This window comes from Bombus pyrosoma, linkage group LG12 (assembly GCF_014825855.1).
Source record: "Bombus pyrosoma isolate SC7728 linkage group LG12, ASM1482585v1, whole genome shotgun sequence".
Taxonomy (NCBI): Eukaryota; Metazoa; Arthropoda; class Insecta; order Hymenoptera; family Apidae; genus Bombus; species Bombus pyrosoma.
The window spans coordinates 6,853,718-6,874,028 of NC_057781.1; the positions used below are offsets into that span (position 1 = coordinate 6,853,718).

General features: G+C 39.8%; 2 protein-coding genes across 4 annotated transcripts in view; both read left to right on the forward strand.

The window, feature by feature from the left end:
• The first annotated feature begins 240 nt into the window (after window positions 1–240).
• LOC122573854 (dihydrolipoyl dehydrogenase, mitochondrial) lies at window positions 241–2,909 on the forward strand. The gene is made up of 7 exons (XM_043740772.1): window positions 241–417; window positions 798–1,083; window positions 1,162–1,528; window positions 1,602–1,946; window positions 2,013–2,104; window positions 2,181–2,506; window positions 2,575–2,909. Exons 1-7 carry the CDS (start codon window positions 373–375, stop codon window positions 2,638–2,640), a joined length of 1,527 nt encoding a protein of 508 aa, XP_043596707.1. The 5' UTR covers window positions 241–372; the 3' UTR covers window positions 2,641–2,909.
• A 354-nt stretch (window positions 2,910–3,263) lies between these two features.
• Window positions 3,264–20,311, forward strand: part of LOC122573847 (dedicator of cytokinesis protein 3) — a 54,186-nt gene continuing 37,138 nt past the window's right edge. Inside the window, exons 1-4 of one of the 3 annotated variants that reach the window (XM_043740762.1) lie at window positions 3,264–4,010; window positions 18,932–19,015; window positions 19,141–19,334; window positions 20,139–20,287. In XM_043740762.1, coding sequence (XP_043596697.1) covers window positions 3,974–4,010; window positions 18,932–19,015; window positions 19,141–19,334; window positions 20,139–20,287 — 464 coding nt within the window. In that variant the 5' untranslated portion in view covers window positions 3,264–3,973. Of the gene's footprint in view, window positions 4,011–18,931; window positions 19,016–19,140; window positions 19,335–20,138; window positions 20,288–20,311 lie in introns of those variants that run through there. The other 2 variants (XM_043740763.1, XM_043740764.1) reach the window with 2 other exon arrangements.

The following is a 20,311-nucleotide window of genomic DNA, read 5'->3' on the forward strand; positions in this document are numbered from 1 at the left end:
CACATACTCACCACGTAAAATCGTAGATAGTATTACGAAACTTTTGTTTTTTATACGATCGGTATTTCAGAACACGAAACACGAAATCTTCTTAGATGTCTGATCTATTCTTCGTCTTATCCATGTCCAAATGTATCAGATGAACGAAAGGAAAGGGTTAGCGTTATTTCGTGTTGCATAATAGGTCAGTAGCGCCATCAAGCAGTATAGCCTCCGAATCATATAGCCAACGATATATCGAATTATCAGAGCTCAGACGAGTTGGTCGTTGAATGATATTGAAGTAACCGGTAGTGCTCGCTTCTCACTACCTAAAGCTTGCTTCCTTTTTGACCCCCTTTATATCGGGTAGTAAAGTATATTACAAAAAAGATGATGCAAGCTAGTTTTTGGAGTTTGGTGACCACTTCTGTCAGAGTAAGTAAAAAGGAAAGATATTTATGAATAAATGACCTCGTGGATGCATTACAATCGTATCAGACCATACATATTACTCTATTTCGTAACATTTTGAAGGACAAATAATTTTGTTGTATATTTTATTCCACTATTTAGCTAACTTTCTTTGCTATTGGTCATTTTTTCCTTATGAAGCATCGATTAAATATTTGAGAAAGCAAAATTGATTTGTTAAATTCATTATTCGATATGAAAATACGTTCTCTTTGCTTCGTTGGTTATGTCACCTACATCTGACTTTGTCAAAGTTTAAGGATTACAGATGCAACGATAGCAAACAGAGATAGAAAATTCTTTCTTAATCAATAACTTTCTGCTTTTTCTGTTTCTCTTATTAGCCATCATGTGTCAAACGTATTGTACCTGGCTTGACAGCTGCACAGCAACGCAGATACGCTAGTACTGTGGAAGCAGATCTAGTTGTAATAGGTGCTGGTCCTGGTGGATATGTAGCATCAATTAAAGCTGCACAACTAGGAATGAAAACTGTTTGTGTAGAAAAGGATGAAACATTAGGTGGGACTTGTCTGAATGTTGGCTGTATTCCATCCAAATCTTTATTAAATAGTTCACATTATTACCACATGGCACATGCTGGAGAATTACAAAAATTTGGCATTAACGGTATACTTCTCATTCTTTCTTTCTTTTTTTAAATATCCATAATTTAACAATCACTATAATTTGACAATTCTGTTCTAGTTGACAATGTTTCTATCAATATTGATCAAGTAATGCAACAGAAACGAAGTACAGTGAAAGCCTTGACAAGTGGTATTGCTAGTTTATTTAAAAAAAATAAGGTGGAATGGGTTAAGGGTCATGGCAAAATTACTGGTCCAAATCAAGTGAGCGCACTTGGTCCAGATGGTTCAGTAGTAAGCACGATTAATACTAAAAACATTATAATTGCCACTGGCAGTGAGGTCACGCCGTTTCCGGGTATAGAAATCGACGAAAAACAAATTATTTCATCCACTGGATGTTTATCGTTAAGCGCAGTGCCAAAAAAATTGATAGTAATTGGTGCTGGTGTTATTGGGTTGGAATTAGGCTCAGTTTGGCGCAGGTACATTTCATACTGAAATTAACTGTATGAATTGTAAACAAGATATGTTGAGTTGCTTTATTTGCTCCTATAGATTAGGCGCTGAAGTAACAGCAGTCGAATTTTTACCGACTATCGGTGGAGCAGGTATCGACGGCGAAGTTAGTCAAGCGGTACAAAAACTTTTAGTCAAGGAAAAATGGGATTTTAAATTGGGAACAAAAGTCACTGGTGCGAAAAAATCAGGCAGCGAAATCATCGTTTCTGTCGAAAACGCGAAAGATCCTAGCAAAAAGGAGGATTTAACGTGCGATACACTTTTAGTCTGTGTTGGCAGAAGGCCCTATACGAAAAATTTAGGATTAGAGGATTTGGGAATCGAACGAGACGAAAAGGGCAGGATCCCTGTAAACAATAGATTCCAAACAGTAGTACCTTCGTAAGTACACATTTTGTTGAGAAAATTTTCGTCATCGTAATTATATGTAAAATTACGTTCATATAGGATTTATGCTATTGGAGATTGCATTCATGGGCCAATGTTGGCTCACAAAGCCGAGGACGAAGGTGTTATTGCGGTTGAGGGCATTGCCGGAGGTAATTAGGAAATACACATTATAGTTTTTCCGTTTGTATCCCTGAAAATTTACAGCAATTATGATGACTTACACAGGTGCCGTTCATATCGATTACAATTGCGTACCTAGTGTAATATATATACATCCAGAAGTTGGTTGGGTAGGAAAAACGGAAGAAGACTTAAAGAAAGAGGGTATCGAATACAAAGTTGGAAAATTCCCACATATAGCAAATTCCAGAGCAAAAACGAATGCAGACACGGATGGTTTTGTTAAAGTCTTAGCTGATAAGAGTACAGACAAAATATTGGGAGTACATATGATTGGTGCATACGCTGGTGAATTGATTAACGAGGCAGTTCTTGCAATGGAATATGGAGCAAGTGCAGAAGATGTTGCGAGAACATGTCACGCTCATCCGGTAAGTAGATAAACGATATTCGATCGAATGTTGAATATCGGACACTGATTTTATCATTGTTCTTATAGACATTCGCGGAAGCCTTCAAGGAAGCCAATTTAGCTGCATATTTCGGAAAACCTATCAACTTTTAAATATATGGATAAATTATCTATAAAACATTAATATTTTGATTCATCGTAGCCTCGATCTAGTCTACGTTTAATTTCAAATGTGTTTCAAATGTGTCGCGGTACACTTTTAGCACCTTCCCAGGTCTCATTATCACTTAATCATATAAGGAAAAAACTGTAAATAAAAGTATATACAGGAATTTATGGAAACATTACATCTTTTATAGTAGATTTATTTTTGTTGCTTTATTATTGTATTTATTATAAATAAATTGGTAATTCATCGAATATATTTAAGAATATAAAACTGGATGTCTGTAACCTTGTGACATCTTATTTCGGTAATCTTAAGAGTAGAGATAAGTTTTTATTATGTTACTGTTGAAATTCCGTTTCCCGATTTCATAAAAACATCCGCCTTAACAGAAGTCTTACCTTGTAAGTTGTAGTAATTTAGGTCGTCGTGTATTTAGATATAAATAAAATTTAGTACACTTATAATAGTAATAAACATATACTACTGTGTTTTCCCGTCTTTAGAGAAATTTTAATAAACTTTTCAAAATAGAGTAGAAGCTCGTACGTAACTATTATCCGAAGTACGGTCGAGTGTAATTTCAGTTATACACGTATAAGCAAATTTTCATAATGAATGTATTATAATATATGCAATTATTTATTTTATGTTCAAACTAGATTCTATGTATCGAAGAAATAAGTTGAAATCCTAACAGTTAGATCATAATATTTAAAATAACAAAAAGAACTGTAGCTATATGATGCTATACATTATATATTAATATACATAGTGAACTGCTATTATTGGAACTGCTTGTTCCTCGATCTGTTCGCATAAATAAAATTTTATCGTATCTCGATGAAAATCTCCTAAAAAAAAAACAACTACAATTTTTCGTAAAATATAAAGAACGCGGTAGTATACTTGTTTAGTTGTTTATTATTGTTATAAACGTACTAAATGTTTAACCTCAGCGTATAAAAATTAAAGATAAAATAATATTGGCAGTATGTACGATTGGTACATACACTGGTGAAAGCGAGCAACTATCAAAGTCGAGGTAAAATATATATGCATATAGAAGTGTGTGAACTAGGTACGTTCCTGAAGAGCACATGACCGGCGCAGCAGTAGCAGCGTTGCCGGCGCGGCAGTTAGCCACGACTTGCAGCGGCCATCGGCAACGTTGCTCGACGGCAGGGAGAGAGAGAATTCTGAGGGTGGCACTTGTGCGGCAAACACACCCAATGTTTGTGTTTTCGAATTTTTCGTGATACTACGAGTGGTCGGTGGCAGTTTAGCAAGGGATGTAGCGCCGTTGTCGAACCGCTCGAGATGTGGACGACGACGAAAACAACTAAATACGGCGTCGGTGAGTTCTCGTAGGTGTTCTTTCGCGATTAATGCGCGGCATCGACCCTGCGGATCTGTCAAACTGCTCGTGTCCTGATCCGCGCGATTCTCCACGAGTTCTAGTCGCGTCCAGTATAGGTGCTTAACGATCGACATCGTGTCATCTATTATATACACGGTGCGTCGCGGTTTTCCGCTCTCGCGTCAGGTATCTCAGCGTCAATGATTCGATCAACCAGCGTCTTGACTTCTTTCGGGTACATGCCGCTTAATACGTTGTAGGTATGATGCTGCCGCCGTGTCGTGTCGCTGCACGAGTGTATGTGTGCCGCTATTTTGCTGAGTGTACCGCGACTCTCCCATTCATGCATTGATCGTAGAGGAGTAGGAACTAGAGTCCGATAAATCCAACTAATTTTCTTCGTCAGTTTTTCAGATCTCGCGTCTTTCCCTTTCGTTTTATATATTTACTTGCATCTATATTTACACTTGGAAAACTATTCGTGTCCCAAAATTTGGTGAAAAGTGGTACGCGACCTTCGAAATTTAGACCATTGACCGTGGCGAATTTACGTTGATATCGATGATCGCAACGAGTCGAATCAAATCAAATATTCGACCGAGTCTCATTTCGTAGTCAGCTGATGGTTCTTTGAAACGAGAGGTCCACCACTCTCGAGTATCCTTGAATTACGACCGCTTAATTTTGTTTTGTCTGTTTCGTCTGGGGTACATAACATCGGCAGGCGCACGCCCGCGCGCGTTCCCCGCTTTGATGTTAATTCCTCTACAGTCTACACCTCTGTCCATGTTTACCGTAGGCGGATGTAACATCTTCGTCAAATAGACTGATTCCTTCCGTTTCTCGTTGATAATTTTTCTTCAAGTAAATCATTATGTAATTTACACGATAATCTTAGATATCGAGATTCCTATAGTAAAACACTTTCTTTTTTCAATAAAAAGATTCGCGCGTTTCACTGCATTCTTTGGTCGATGTTGAACGATGAAAAGTCGAGGTTTCCAGCAATTTTTCGTTGAAAAACTCGTCAAGATATACGGCTTAATAGAATGCACGCTTGACACGTATTGCTCTTCTGGAGAGGTGCAACGACCACGATGGATGAAAAACGCGCGTGAAATGCATGGAGGTAGCGTCGTTGAGATTCGAACGTGCTAAACGCGACTGCGAAACCTTTGATCAAAAGACCTTTATTTAAACCACGTATCCTATTCTACGTGAAATCTACATGACAAAAGAATTGCAAATTTTCTACACGAAAATCTCGTTAATCTTTCCTCCGTTGTTGTTATTTTTATAAAAGAAAAAGAAGAACATTAGGAATGTGACACGAGACATCTCGAGACTTCTCGAAACTTTCTGCTATTTTTACGATCCGAAACTCTCGAAAGGAAATAACATTTTTTTTTTTTTTTATAACTCATACCATGTGAATTTGATACAAAAATAAAATAAGAACTTAATTTCTTCTCAAAGATGACTGGTGTTAGCATCGGCTAGCGACTTTAATTTCGACAAATAATCTGATTTTCTGAAAATCCCTTGTTGACCAATGCCTTGTGCTTTTATTCTCTGACAATATAGTTAGTCCCTAAAGACAGAAAGCATTTTTCCAGAGTTTCGAATCGAAATTTCTAGTTGGAATTTAAAAGTCGAGTTTTCGCCCATCCGAAAAAGAAACATTCTTCTTCTCAGCGAATCAAATATTTTCCACGAGCTTTCTCCCCGATTGGCATAACATTGCACGCGACGCTTATTTGTTCCGACCAATTTTGCTCGGAGCAACAATCGGAATGTCGAAGGATCAATTGAACGCGCTATCCACGATCAACCGGAAACGCTGCCGCTGCTTTGAATTGAACGCAAACTCGCGTTGTATCGCGTCACGTTTAGTGGCGATTAAATCGTCTACCGCGTCGAAATGTCTGTCCGTAGCGATACTTTGCTCGAGGAAGGAATGCGACATCGGAACTGATAAAGCGTCGATTCCATACGTAGCATCCTCTTCTTTCACGTTTTCGCGATTAAAGAACTGCATTGACGCATTCTTAACCTTGCGTTCCGATTTCTCTACAGTCATCGCGAATTTTTTCCACCATACAACCTGTTTAATCGCGCTCTTTGTTTCGATATTTTACGACCAAAGTACAGTAGAAATGACATCGATTGTTTCGCCGCAATGTGTTTCTACGGTTTACGTATAGCGTTTGTATCAGTTTCAGTGATAAGATCGTTGCTCTTTGTTTTAGATACGTCGATACATTCCTCGTACAGATTCGTTGCGCCGTCGTGCTTTATCGTTAAGTTTTGCCAATTTCGCGGCAACTGTCGCACGATATTTCCGGAAACCTTGCGCGTTCAGAGTTATCGAATGCGTCAAAGAAGAACAAACTCTGATAGTTGTCGCTCTCGCATCCTTTCTAATTATCGAACATACTCGTTTCCTCGATTCGATTGCCACATTATGATTAAGCAATCGGTCATAATCCCACGGAAACGTGGAACAAGTACGCCTCAACAAGAACAGGTAAGCCGGCATTGAAGTCTGGCTTAGCCTTTTAACGTTGTCTTCTTAATCAGCTGCAACGTTATTACGTCTATCGCGTAACGTTAGTATTATAAAATCATGCAGAGTAGTGTCAAACGAATTACATATAGAGTATTATAATAGAGTCTACAGAGGATGGTACACAGTCCATAAGGTGTGTCGTGCAAACTTTAAACGCGTTTCTCTTCGTTACATTTTCTGATATAACTGATACGATATACATATCAGGTTCTTGTTGATCGACTGCTTTCAAATTCTACGGTACACGTTTAGTCGTTTATCGATATCGTGAAGATCGCGGGGTCTTTAAACGTCGAAACGCACGGACAATTTCCTTCTTTTCTATTCGAACAAACGAAATTTAGTATTGTAAAAGCGATTGCTTTGTTATCCGAAAGTTCCATGGCCCGTATATTCTCGCTGTTAGTTCGGCTATAGAAAGCTCTACGACGTACAAAAGGCCGTCTTTTCAAACGGCGCGACTCTTCCTTTTTTCATCAAAATATTCCAATTTCTCGATAGCAAGCGACGAGTGTCGAAGCGATTTGCATCGACTGGACGAGCGGCTCGTCCTCCGTCTCGAAATGTCCTTGTTAAAGCGGTCGGAACTACTTTTTGCCTGGTGGTGCCGCTCCAGTTCTGCCATAAAAGGCAGAAATCCATTTTCCGAGTGGAACCAAGGCGGCCGTTTATACGAACGACGCGACACGACGCGATACGTCGAAAACGAAGCTTGTTTCCGCCGCCTCTTTACCTATTGTCTCTCCGATGTATGGAAAACGGCCGTCGAACTTGGATAGAGAAAAGCAAAGAGAGAGAGAGAGAGAGAGAGAGAGAGTAACTGGAAAGAGCGGGCAAAGAACAGAGCATGTTACTTTGTGTTTCTTTGTGGCTATCGTCGTCGTTTATTATTCCTCTTCCGGTGAGCCCATCTCTCAATGAACACAGTCCCATCTCGAGAAAACTGTACCAAAGGAACGAGTCTGTCGCTCGTCGACAAAACCTATCGCGATGTACCGTCGCTATTTTACTGATTCTGCTTTTTAACGTCTGATACGAATGTAAGTGGACGGTCGTCGAACTCGTGATACGAACGGCTCTAATCGAACGGCTTTAAGATACGTTTCCGCGTGATAATAAAAATCCTATACTTTTACGTTCATAGAGCGGACAGCGGATGCAGCAGTCTCTATCGTAGTTTCATATTTTTACGAACGCAGCTGAAGGAATGGAAATTTCCAATTAGAGATTCTTCCATCCACTGAACATCATAACGAGCTCTTTACTTTCGCTGCTGTTTCACTCGGCTACTGTTCTTGCGTTCTGCGCGTTTCTGCATATTTCGACGTCCTCGAACGTTCTCTTCTTGATAATCAGCGAAAAAATGAATTTCATTCGTAATAACGTTTCCTCGAATGCTTTTTTATTTCTTCTTTGTTACCAAATATTAGCTGGCGAATTTTTATACGTTTACGCGATTTAATTCAGCGCTGAGAGGATTAGCAGAAGTTTCTAACGAGCGGAACGTGAGAAAAGTTTTCATTACGCGAACCTCTTTCGCTTTAATCTCCTTTAATCTGTTACGATTGTACTATCTTCTCTAATAATTACGAACTCACCAAGACCTATGCTTCTAGCCGCTGTGGAATATTCAATAACTGGTAAAAGCTTTAGTTTCACCTTGTTCCGTAGTCGTCGTCTGCGCCACTTCCTTCACTGTCACGTGGAGGGACAGATCGGAGTCCTAAATTTCTGGACGAGAGCGCAGCGTAGATAAAGTGTCAATAAACCTATTTCATTGGTACAGAGCCGCGTCCGCGTCACGATTAAACTATAATCTTTCAATCTAACAATCTGCACGGTGATCTGGTCGCGGCTGCATTCCCGCGTATTGTTTCTTTCGCCGATTAGCATTGTGCGATCCTTCGTTGACTCGGTCGATGCGTTTGTTGCGACGTTCCCAACGATGCAATTCTGGATTCCCCGAACTCGCGGATTCGACGTGCCCACGCTTGTTTTCAACCGACCAATTGTCACTAGCCATCGCGACCAATTTCACCACGACCTAAAATAATCCCAACTATCTTACGTTCTTTCAAAGAACGTCCGCCTCTAAAAGTTTGCCACGATTACTCCAGCGGTCTTCACCACGGTAATTAGCTCGAGATTACGTAAGACAGGTGATATCGAGAAGAAGAAATTGTTACTTCTTGAAATCGTTTTGCCTCTGTTTGACAATTTTCCAAGGCCATTTCTTTTTATTCCTCGTTCTTCATGTTCTTGCGGAGGAAACGTGATGCGAGCGTACGACTGGATCGTTAGAAATCACAGAGAAAGTAGGTGCGTATTTTTCTATATGTGAAACGAAAAGTGCAAGGTATCTGGTCGATAGAAAAAGACAAGTCGTTGCGCAAGTGGGTGGTTTTCAATTTCTTGAAATTTATTCATATGATATGGTGGAAGCGGCGAACGCGCTGGTTATATCGCACGTAGCAAATCCAGGGATCAACGAAATTATGCAGAATCCCTCGAGTGATATCGAACGTGGCAGAGCTTCCCACTGTATTTAATATCAAATAATCTCGATAAATGCTCTCTCGTCTGTGATTTGACCACCATTATCGATCGTTTCTCGCGATGTTTCGGCCGATTAAAGCGGCCCGCTTACGAATCATCGAACATGCAGCGATTTCGTGCAAACTGCCAGCAGAATAATTAAATTAATAAAGCGGAGTAATAAAGTTCGTTCCACTCTTGCTATTATATTTTCAAGGATATCGTAGAGACGTTATTTGCGTTAGTTGCAGCGGAGAAGCTTACGACGAGTAACGCGAACAGATATATCGTTCGCGATCGTATCGTTCGACAAGGACGAAAGAAAAACGAAAATTACGATTGTCCCGTAAAAGATACGCACGTGGAGGAACGTGGTGGAAAATGGATTTTCAAGAGACTCGACTAAGCTTCCATTTGCGAAGAGCGAAATGCTTGCGTCAGGTGGAGTTAATTGAGCGATTGTTACGAGGCAGGCTACGATCGAGAAATAGTTTTGCCGCGCTGTAACAATGTTTTTCCTTTGAAATATCGGAGAATAAAATCGAACCGTGGTAATTGCAACGTATAAAACAACTAGAAGGACAAAACGAATAAACATTAGGTTGCGCCATCAATTGGTTCGCGTTCCTTTAAAACAGCATCGATGATCGTTAGTTTTACATAAATTAAAATCGACTATTAAATTAAAATTAAATTAACTATTTAATCAACGATGTACGCGTTACTGTATTCCACTGTTCTTCACAGACGAATTAAGTAATTCACTCGCATCGCTGTTTCAGAGTTTCCACCTCTTTGTCAAATCGCAATTTTTCGCAATTTTTTTTTTTTTATTTCGCAAAAATAATTGTCAATTAATAATAATGATAGTGGAATTTCACTTGGAAACTAAGGTCGAGCGGCGGTTGTACGCAGAGAAGAAAGTAGTTCGAAATACTTGACTTTTACGATAAATTCGAAATCACTGAGGTGCACGTACCTTCGGATACGTACGTTTTTGGAGACAGTAGCGAACGCGTATTTGCGATAATTCGTATTGGAGTTATCTTTTTATCGTTGGCACGAGCTCGCGATTGCCGTAATCGATCTAGTAGACCGTCGATTAACAGGTTCTCGTTAGATAGACAGAGGAAATTCGATTCCTTATTGCCGTGACGCGTAGACTGCTCGTGATTACGTTTCGCGACACGTTGTTGTGCAAGTTATTTCCAAGGCTGTCCACGTTTTTCCCGCGATGTCTTTGGTCCGATGCGCGGATTATTCGCGCCAAACGATACAACTTCCATCTGGAATTCCTAATGATTTCCACGAGCCGCCTTATATCCAAGTTCGCAGTCTTGATTTAACTTTTGCCTTCGTTTGCATCCAATTTCTCCTTTCGCTCGATTCTTTCACCTCCTCGCGATATAATCTTCTACGCCAACACTTCTGTTAATAAGCGACGGCTCTTCCTCCGAGAAGCTTAACTTAGCGTCCGAATAATTATTAAGAAATTATCAAAATCGTTAAGAATTGCGATGCAACTTGAAATCTTGGGCCAATCGATTGTTGGATTTCTTTCTCGAAAAGAATATTGAATTAGATAGTAGATTATAGAATGTTTCGTTTTACATACATGTAATTACAGAAATAATTATAATTTCAAAATATAATTATAGTTATAATTCTATAATTATTGCTGTTATTACAGAAAGATTGAAAGAATATTAAATTAAATAGTAGATTATAGAACGTTTCGTTTTATATATATGTAATTACAATTACAATAAGAATTATAATTTCTAAATTACAATAAGAATAATAATTTCTAAATTATAATTATAAATCTATAATTACTTCTGTAATTACATAAAACGAAACATTCCATAATCTACTATCTAATTTAACATTCTTTTAATCTCTCTGTAATAATAAGAATTATAATTATAGAATTTAGATTCAACTATAGACGTTAGGTTGCCGCAATATCTTTTGTTCCAATAGAACAAAATGGATCATACATAGTTGAATAAAATAATGTAGAAGGAAAAATGTCGTGCCTAATATTAATTATAAATAATGTTAATGAATAATATTCTGGAATTGGACTGTTTCAACCAATATTAACGTTCGTACGATGCTAAGAGTTTCCTCCGAGCGTTAAAGTCTTTCGCATTTGTTAAACTACGAGCAAGATCGAAATACAAAAGAGTAGGAAGATCGCAGCGAAGCTAAGGTTCTTCTCTCGCTCTGTTTGCGGTTTGTCGTTTTAAAACACGAACAAGCCGAGACGAATGAAACTCCGGGAATTGAGACGCGAGCGGAATCAGTTTATCGGGAATCGCTAAAAGCATGGTTGGAAAAGTCAGAGGTGATCGATACACGTCTCCGGACTACGTATTCCACGATTTCAGACGAACTATATCAAAGGGACGTGGATAAAGTCCGCGTCTTGCCAGATTTTCCGCCACGATAATTTCCGAGCTGAGCCGGCTACATTTACGATTTTCATGCTCGATCGAATCGTTCGAGGAAAGCTTTGCCTCCACGCAAACTTCCCAGGAAAAGACGTTTAATCGCCTTTCCGAAACTTTGGCTAATTCGCGAAGAAAAGTCGGATAATCACGATATTTCCATTTCCATCTCTTCGTGACGCGAGTTGCTTAGCTGCGTCTCTTACGAACATGTTGCAAGATGTCCATTATGTTTCTCATGTCTGATCTCCCATTATCGCGAAGCTTCTTATTTCCTTCGTAATTAACATATTTTCTAAATGTGCTTGTATCAGAGATCACGAAAGAATACGGCACAATTAATCGATAAAATATAAAATCGTTCGAAACGTTTGAAAATCTGTCGAACTATGGAGAAACTATGGAGAATATGTCGACATGGGGTCGAACGTTTCCACGTTTCTTGCCTCGAAGCGGATAAGAAGCATGGGTCGGTCGGTCTCCTCGCTACAAAGGCGAAGCTCGCATGGAAAGATGACGAGAACGATATTGGATCAGTGAAGCAGGCGATAGAAAGATTTCAGATGTCATTGTTTACAGTTTCTTCCGGATCCGTGCTTGCTTTTACGCTGGTGTTCGTAGACCGGTGTTCGTAGGCCGGTGTCCCTAAAGCCATTATAGACCCTTTCTCCCTACCCTTGGCTGGGAAGCATTTTGACGCGCTCCAACCCACCACGTGTGTACGCGTTTCTGGGGTGACCTGAAAATCCTTGGCTCTCCCTCTCGTCTTTTGGTCCATCGATTTTCCTTCTTTCCCCTCTTCTCTCTATACCCGTCTACTTTTAAGGATTCGTACGGTATCTTGTAGAATATACGGATAAACGCTCGTTCTTCCTCTTTATATATCTTTCTGTATATATTTTTCTGTATAATATATTTTTATATATACTTTCTGTTTGAATCTCTTTCACAAACTTTATACTTTCGCAGCTTTATCGCTGAGACGTTCTTTAAGCGTCAACTTGCTAACAAATCTGTCAGAATGCGGGTCCTGTTTACAAAATGTATAGAGGACTTGTGTAGGATGTTTGATCGTGAGATTTATTAAATGTTGTTGAAACCGTCGAATATATTTAAAATAATAAATTAGTATACTGGCTATATTCGCTGAGACGCACGTTCAATGTATAAGTCGTAAAATAGGATCGCTAATGATGACTCGTTAATTAGATCGCTAAATTTTAATTCGTTGATGACTGCTTGATGACCGATCGACAACTGACTGTAATTCCTTTCTTTGCGATCGCGTTCGCTTGTTTATACTGGTCGACAGAGAATCGGAAAATTCAAATTCGTTTTCGTTCGATGGTTGCACGTAGCGGCGACGTTATTTTGCTCGCAGTTTATTTATTCTTACATTACGTATATCCTAACGATCTTGATATTCCGAGGCAAAACTACAGCATGATTTGAATTGTCCTGTAACTCATGTGCCGCTAAAAATGATTTACTCTAGCGATAAATATCAGGATGTTCAAAAAGTTTCTTTCATTTCATAGTAACGAAGAGTTTCTGTTTTATATTATTTTATATGATCCATTTCGCTATATTTCTATTATTATGTTCGTGCATAATTCAATAAACCAACATAAAATAAAAGAACATCGTGCCTCTGTTATTTCCTGATAAAACGAAAGAAACTTTTCGAACAACCTAACACAAATACAGAGATTTGTGAAAACACTCGATCGGGAGGCGCCGTGAATATAAACGAGAAAAAAGTTTAATTTAATTATACATCGCATACGTGGTTCACGATTTTATCGTAACGTCGAACCTTTTTACAACGTTTTCTCATTTTTCATTTTCCAAGTGAACTTCCCTAACGATTACGCAGATTTGCTTAATTTTTCATATCGCAACACCCAACGTACATTTGAACGCGGGTGTGCCATTACGCGACAATTAACTCGAACAAATCTGATTCGGAGAAACGGTTAGACGAGAAGAATTGTACTCGGTCGCGTGTTACGTAATTGTTCGCGTAAAAGTCATCGTGTAATTTTCTTCTTCGATGCAAAAACAAGCAACGCATTGGCACTTTGATATCGCGATCGCGTAACGTTGCAAGCGAATAAAAGCCAATAAAGTACTGTCATTTAGCAGGTATCAGTCTTTGATCTCGTTTACTTATTCATTTATGCACGCACGCACGTGTTCACCTACCGCAATGCGACCATTTTGTCCCTCTTTCGTCTTCCCTTGCTTCTCATTCCTCTTCCTGCCTCCTTACCACTGCTGAACCTTTCCTGCCGTCTACCAACCTTTTTCTCCTTCTTTCCGTCCTTCTTTATATGTTTAGCCTTCTTCTTCAAGTTGTAGCAATTTGTTCGTCTCTGCCCTCGGAAACTACGCTGCGATTCGTCCACAGTTTGGCAACAAACTCCGCTTCGCTAATCAAATTTTCCAGGCTAACGAGTTATCGGTTCGCTACACACAGATTCCGTCGAATTTCTGTTCGCTCTTTTCAACATGCAGCAAATATTCCGCCAGACACACCCTGTTGGCTTCGATTCGTGTGACAAAAAACCGATCGTTCGATTTTCTATTTCAGAGATTATGAGATCGATTATGAGATTCGAAAGTTGTGTTTCGGTAGAAATGTAACAAACGTTCCTAACATTTTCCTTTTCTACGCCTCCGTATATTGGCCGTTTAAGTCTACGATCGCTTCCTGTTTCTTTCTCGGCTGTATAATTGTTCTCTTCGAAGGAAAACGTTGGCTCTTCGAGACTACAAAGTCGTCGATGGATTGTTCGATTCGCTTGTAAATGTTCGGCCACTCGATCGTGATTGGTCGTGGAGGAAAATAAGAATCGTCGCCACGTTCTTTCGTTATCGTACACTCGACAAATATTTTTCCAGCTCTCCCTTTCCTAACTCTGCTGCCTTTTTGTCTCGTTTCCCACCGGTTCGTATTTTTCTTACGCCAAGAAATCTGTCAAGTTTGAACAACCTGCGAACAAATTCTCGTTTAGCGTGACTTCTTTCGATATTCTATCAACGAGAGGCGATATACCGACAACATAAAAATTCGAGGATCGCAGTACCATCGAACTCAATTACAACAATTACGAGGCTCGATATTCTCGAAAGCGAAAGCGCCACGATTTTCTATCCTCGCGCTTCGTGTCATCGAAATCTACCATAAATCGCAGCCCATGGCGTATTTGCGGAACGAAATAAAGTCGGACGTGCTTAGTTTACTGTATACGACTCTCCGCATTGATCGTGGAAAAGTTGGAATATTCGATTTTCGATAGAGGGTGTTCTAGAATTACCGGTCACCTCGTACGTACGTACCAGCGAACGAAGGATAGAGAGAAAGCACGGATCCCTCCGTCGCGGCCGCTTTACACGGTAGAACGGGAGTTATCGATTTAATTTCCCGGGAAAACTCATGGGGGCAACGGTTTGGGAAAGGGACTTTCGATGCGAAGGTTTCGACGTCTCCCTTTGTTCGCGTCTGTCAGCCCCTCGAGAAGCTTCGACAAAAAATTCCCGTTTTTCCCATCTCCTCACTACCATGCGCGTATGTGCTATGAACGGTTATGTATATATCGTACGTATATACATGTATGACGCGCGTTGTCTTCGACACGTTTCCATCGTGGGAAACACCAAGTCCAGGGAGAATAGTCCTTTATTAGAGCTCAAAGAGAATGCCGAATGTATCTGCAACTGGTGTATCTGTAAATGTCTTTTGCTCCGGTTTACTTGATTCTTCCAATAAATTAATTGAACCGAACGATCGTTTGATGCGGTAAATTAATTGAATCGGCCAATCGTTTCCAACAGCGTGCGTTCGTGATATATTGTACGTCAGTCGGTATCTTCCTGTGGGTTTAATCATTTCGATTCCATGTCTATTGTAACACGGGGAACTATCGAATCTTACAGCTCGTGAGAATGTAATGGACTTGAATCTCGAGTCGTGTGAATGATAGACCAGGAACACGTTTTATCAGAGTTGTGTAGTCGTCATAATGGCTTACGTACTTCTTGATGGAGGAGATAATAAATGGTCATAAAATTAATCGCGCTTGAAAGTGCACGAGTTTTGGTCGTTGAAACGGAGACAAGATTTGAGCGAAGATAAAACGCTCCAGTCTTATCGGAAGCGTTAGATTTCAAGTCGTTATCGAAATCAGTTCTTTCCATTTGCAATTGCACAAGTTCGTTTTTACAGATACTGTAATTAGAAATAGAAAGCGGAGGCGAGAGTTCATTTTAAACGGAAGCTTCCATACGATGGAATATAACGAAATTTTCATTGGAAGATCGAGCGATTTACGATTAAAAGATTTAAAAATCAATTTGTGAATGACGTTTGCAAATGGAATTTGAAGATATGCGATATATATTCATCGCGATGTTTAATAAGCGAGCCTCATAGATATCTGGGTACCATTTTCTTAATTGCGTTTGTAAAAAATATGAATTTCCACAAATATTCGCAGATTATTATTTGCGACTTGGCTATATTCTTTCTTTAAATACATATAATGTGTCCAATTCTCATCAGAATATTTAATGGATGAAATAGACTTCTATCTAAATACCATTTTCTCAGTTGAAGTCATACAGATGCGAATTTTCAGAAATATTTGCTGATTATTATTTGTGACCCGTTATATTCTTTCTGCCTGATGTACATATAACAACATATAATATATCCAATTTTCATCAGAACATTTGATAGATGAAATAAATCTCCTTCTAGGTACCATTTTCCTAGTCGCGTTCATAAAAATGTGAATGTGCAGATTATTATTTGTGACCCGTTATATTCTTTCTGCCTGATGTACATATAACAACATATAATATATCCAATTTTCTCCAATCTCCTTCTAAGTACCATTTTCCATAGTCGCGTTCATAAAAATATGAATTTGCAGATTATTATTTGTGACCCGTTATATTCTTTCTACCTGACGTACATATAACAACATATAATATATCCAATTTTCATTATAATATTTGATAGATGAAATAAATCTCTTCCTAAGTACCATTTTCCATAGTCGCGTTCATAAAAATATGAATTTGCAGATTATTATTTGTCACCCGTTATATTCNTGTCACCCGTTATATTCTTTCTGCCTGATGTACATATAACAACATATAATATATCCAATTTTCTCCAATCTCCTTCTAAGTACCATTTTCCATAGTCGCGTTCGTAAAAATATGAATTTGCAGATTATTATTTGTGACCCGTTATATTCTTTCTACCTGACGTACATATAACAACATATAATATATCCAATTTTCATTAGAATATTTGATAGATGAAATAACTCTCCTTCTAAGTACCATTTTCCTAGTCGCGTTCATAAAAATATGAATTTGCAGATTATTATTTGTCACCCGTTATATTCTTTCTGCCTGATGTACATATAACAACATATAATATATCCAATTTTCTCCAATCTCTTTCTAAGTACCATTTTCCTAGTCGCGTTCGTAAAAATATGAATTTGCAGATTATTATTTGTGACCCGTTATATTCTTTCTGCCTGACGTACATATAACAACATATAATATATCCAATTTTCATTAGAATATTTGATAGATGAAATAAATCTGCTTCCAAGTACCATTTTCCCAGTCGCGTTCGTAAAAATACGAATTTTCACGAATGTTCGCAGATTATTATTTATACATAAAAGTATGTATAATATATCCAGTTTTCATGAGAATATTTGATAGGCGAGGTAAATCTCTATTTAAATACCATGTACTTGGCCGTATTCATGAAAGTGTGAATTACCACAAACATTCACAGTTTATTATCATTTACGACTACGTTATATTCCTTCCGACGCTAAAACGTGTAGATTTCAAAACGACAAAGTTAAAGTGATTAGAGAAGGCGAGAAAAAGCCAAGGCGTTTCGAAATGGACGAAAGCCTGGCCGCAGTATCTACGCTTATTGTTCCGGAGTGGCGGTGGTAGGCGAGCAAACGCGTAACACACATTCCGTGGCCGGTCGTCGGTGAAACGTACGCGTGTACACACGAGGCGGAGGCTAGAGACGCGCTCATTCAGATGCGTCTCGCGTGCGTTTCTCCGCCGGAGGACCGGAAGCTGGCTCGTCGTGCGTGCAGCGTCACGCGTATCCGGTGCCCCGGAGTTCGTTTATCGTGGCCTGACACTTCCACGAAAGGACACGCGCCGATTCTCTTCCCATCTTTAACCCTTCGTCCACGAACTTCTTACACTTTCGCTCCTTTCTAGCGTTGCCATCTAACACACTTCGTATCGCATACGTCGCGACAGAACACGATCTCTTTGATGTGAAACTACGCAGACACTCGACGAGTCTCGAGTCTCGTCGTTTATCGTCATTCGAATATTCCACACTTTCTTTCATTTTTCCAATCAACGATACCGCTACTCCCGATCAAAATGCCTGTGGGATATCGATCGAACTTATCGAAACGTATCTATGCTCCTCGATTTTATAGCTTCGAATCACGTTACAAGCGATTCGAATTTTTCGCTATATATAGAAAGATCGTAAATTTTCGATCAACGTATTTAGCTGAGAGGTGGGCGCGTGTTGAGCTTGAAGACCGAAACGGTCGATGAACGACCAATGACTGCTATATCAGATTAGATTAGACAGATCAAACCAACAATGCCATTGGGCTATCTGTGATAAACGAAATAAGATAGCAGACAACAGAATATTTGTAACTAACAAGATCCGCGTCGTTCGAAAGAAAATTTCTTTCCATAATATCCGTTAAATTTCATGTATTTCAGCCACTCTATCTAAAGGGGTTGTATCGTCTGTATAAATGTGAATCTTTGGATAAAACGTGATATAATATAACGAGCCAAGACTATACGTTTCAATCTCTCGTGCTCTACGAAGCGTCGAGTGCGCCGGGCGTCGAGGAGATTTCGCTTCCTCCCCAATGGGCCATCTGCGCCACGAATCATAATATTTGCACGGTGGTGCGACGCGGTCGATACACGGATAAAGAGAAAAGAAGACAGACAGAGAGAGAGAGAGAGAGAGAGAGAGATGGAGAGAGAGAGAGAGTTACGTTGCATTAGTTATTTCGTCTAAGAGATCCCAACGGTGTATAATAAGTACGCACGCACCATCGATTATTTCGAAATAACAGTTCACCGTATATATCGTTCTCCGCCTTTCCGTTCGTACAAGTACGCTGTCGATATTACGTTAAATGGAACTCTGGTCCTACTGTGCCATTAATGCACGTACATCGAACGTACAAAAGACGCAACTTGTACAACTTGAACCTGACAATGTCATTTTATCTTTGCCTTTCTTTTCCTCTTTACAGCCGTTTACAATTGGCGAGGAGACACGCGCTATGGCCTTCCCTTGGAAATCGGAGAAACCGTGCAGATCCTGGAGGAATGTACAGGTAAAACGACACGAGATCGCTCGTGGTTTCACGTATCGCTTACGAATGCTTTAGCACGAATTAACGTGGATCAGGTTGGTGAACGAGTCGATCGAACGTCGAATCAAACGATGGATTGCTTGTAGGTTGGTACAGGGGCTTTTCGACCAAGAATCGCGCGGTCAAAGGAATTTTCCCCAGCTCGTACGTTCATCTGAAACCATGTAAAATCGAGAACGAGGGACTGTTCGAGTCGGTGATACCTTTGGAAGATCCGGTGGTCCGAGAAGTTACCCTCGTGCTCCGAGAATGGGGCGGCATATGGAAGAGACTCTACGTGGTGAGTGAGCCGACGACTCTCTACGTTACAATGACCCCTTTCCATTTGCTCGTGCTCGCTTACTTTTCGCGACAACGAGGGCAAATGGCTCGTCGTTGGAAATGGTTTCTACGACAAAGCCGACTAGCTCTACGACACGTATACTTTCGTGTAATGAAAATTGCAGCGAAGGGTCGAAAAGGAACGGAGGAAAAAGAATGGGAACGTCGTCGTCGCGACTCGTTTGAATTCTTAACGACCGACAAGGGACGCTGTTCGATTGATAATGGAATTGCGCGGATCTTTTGGTACGGTGCCAAGAACCACGCTACGAAGGTCGCAAACATACGTAAAAGAATGCTACTGGCGATTAATTTAAGGTCTGTCCTTTCCAAATTTTCCAAAATCGCGAATATAAGAAGCTCGTGTTCGTGAAAAATTACACTGTCGCGACTAGTCGAATGTTAGTCCGATTTGCTACGAAGAAAGGACACGAAAGAAGGAAAAGACAGAGCTAGCTTCTAAATCTCGACTTGCCGGTAACATTTTCTTCTGATATTTTTATAAGTTTTACGCTATACTTCCGCGACTCGTATTAAAGAACGTACGCGATTTCACGATTAACAGAGTAGCGTTCGTACGCCGCCGTGAAGGATTTTCCTTCTGAAGTAGAAACTCGAAAGCAGGGAAAAATCACGATACACGCGCAAGCGTACGTAAAGTCGGAGCTTTCGTCGTCCCGCTCAGCTCTTAATTCTTACCACAACCTGCGCGTATTTCTATCTTTCCCTACTAATTGAAGTATTTTCGCTGGAACGAAATCAGGAACGGGTAAACTACAAGTTCGACACGCTGCGCAAAGTGATGCGGGAATTGCTGGAATGGCGGCGACAACTTTTGGCCGGCACGCTCACTACCGATCAAACGCGGGAACTCAAGTTGCGAATTATCAACAAAGTGGACTGGGGAAATCGGTAAGTTGGAACTGAAAGTTGAGA

Coding starts and splice junctions, on each gene's coding strand:
- LOC122573854 (XM_043740772.1), top strand. CDS start 373: ATGATGCAAGCTAGTTTTTGGAGTTTGGTGACCACTTCTGTCAGA. Junction 1,084..1,161: donor ACAAAAATTTGGCATTAACG/GTATACTTCTCA, acceptor ATTCTGTTCTAG/TTGACAATGTTTCTATCAAT. Junction 1,529..1,601: donor TTAGGCTCAGTTTGGCGCAG/GTACATTTCATA, acceptor TTGCTCCTATAG/ATTAGGCGCTGAAGTAACAG.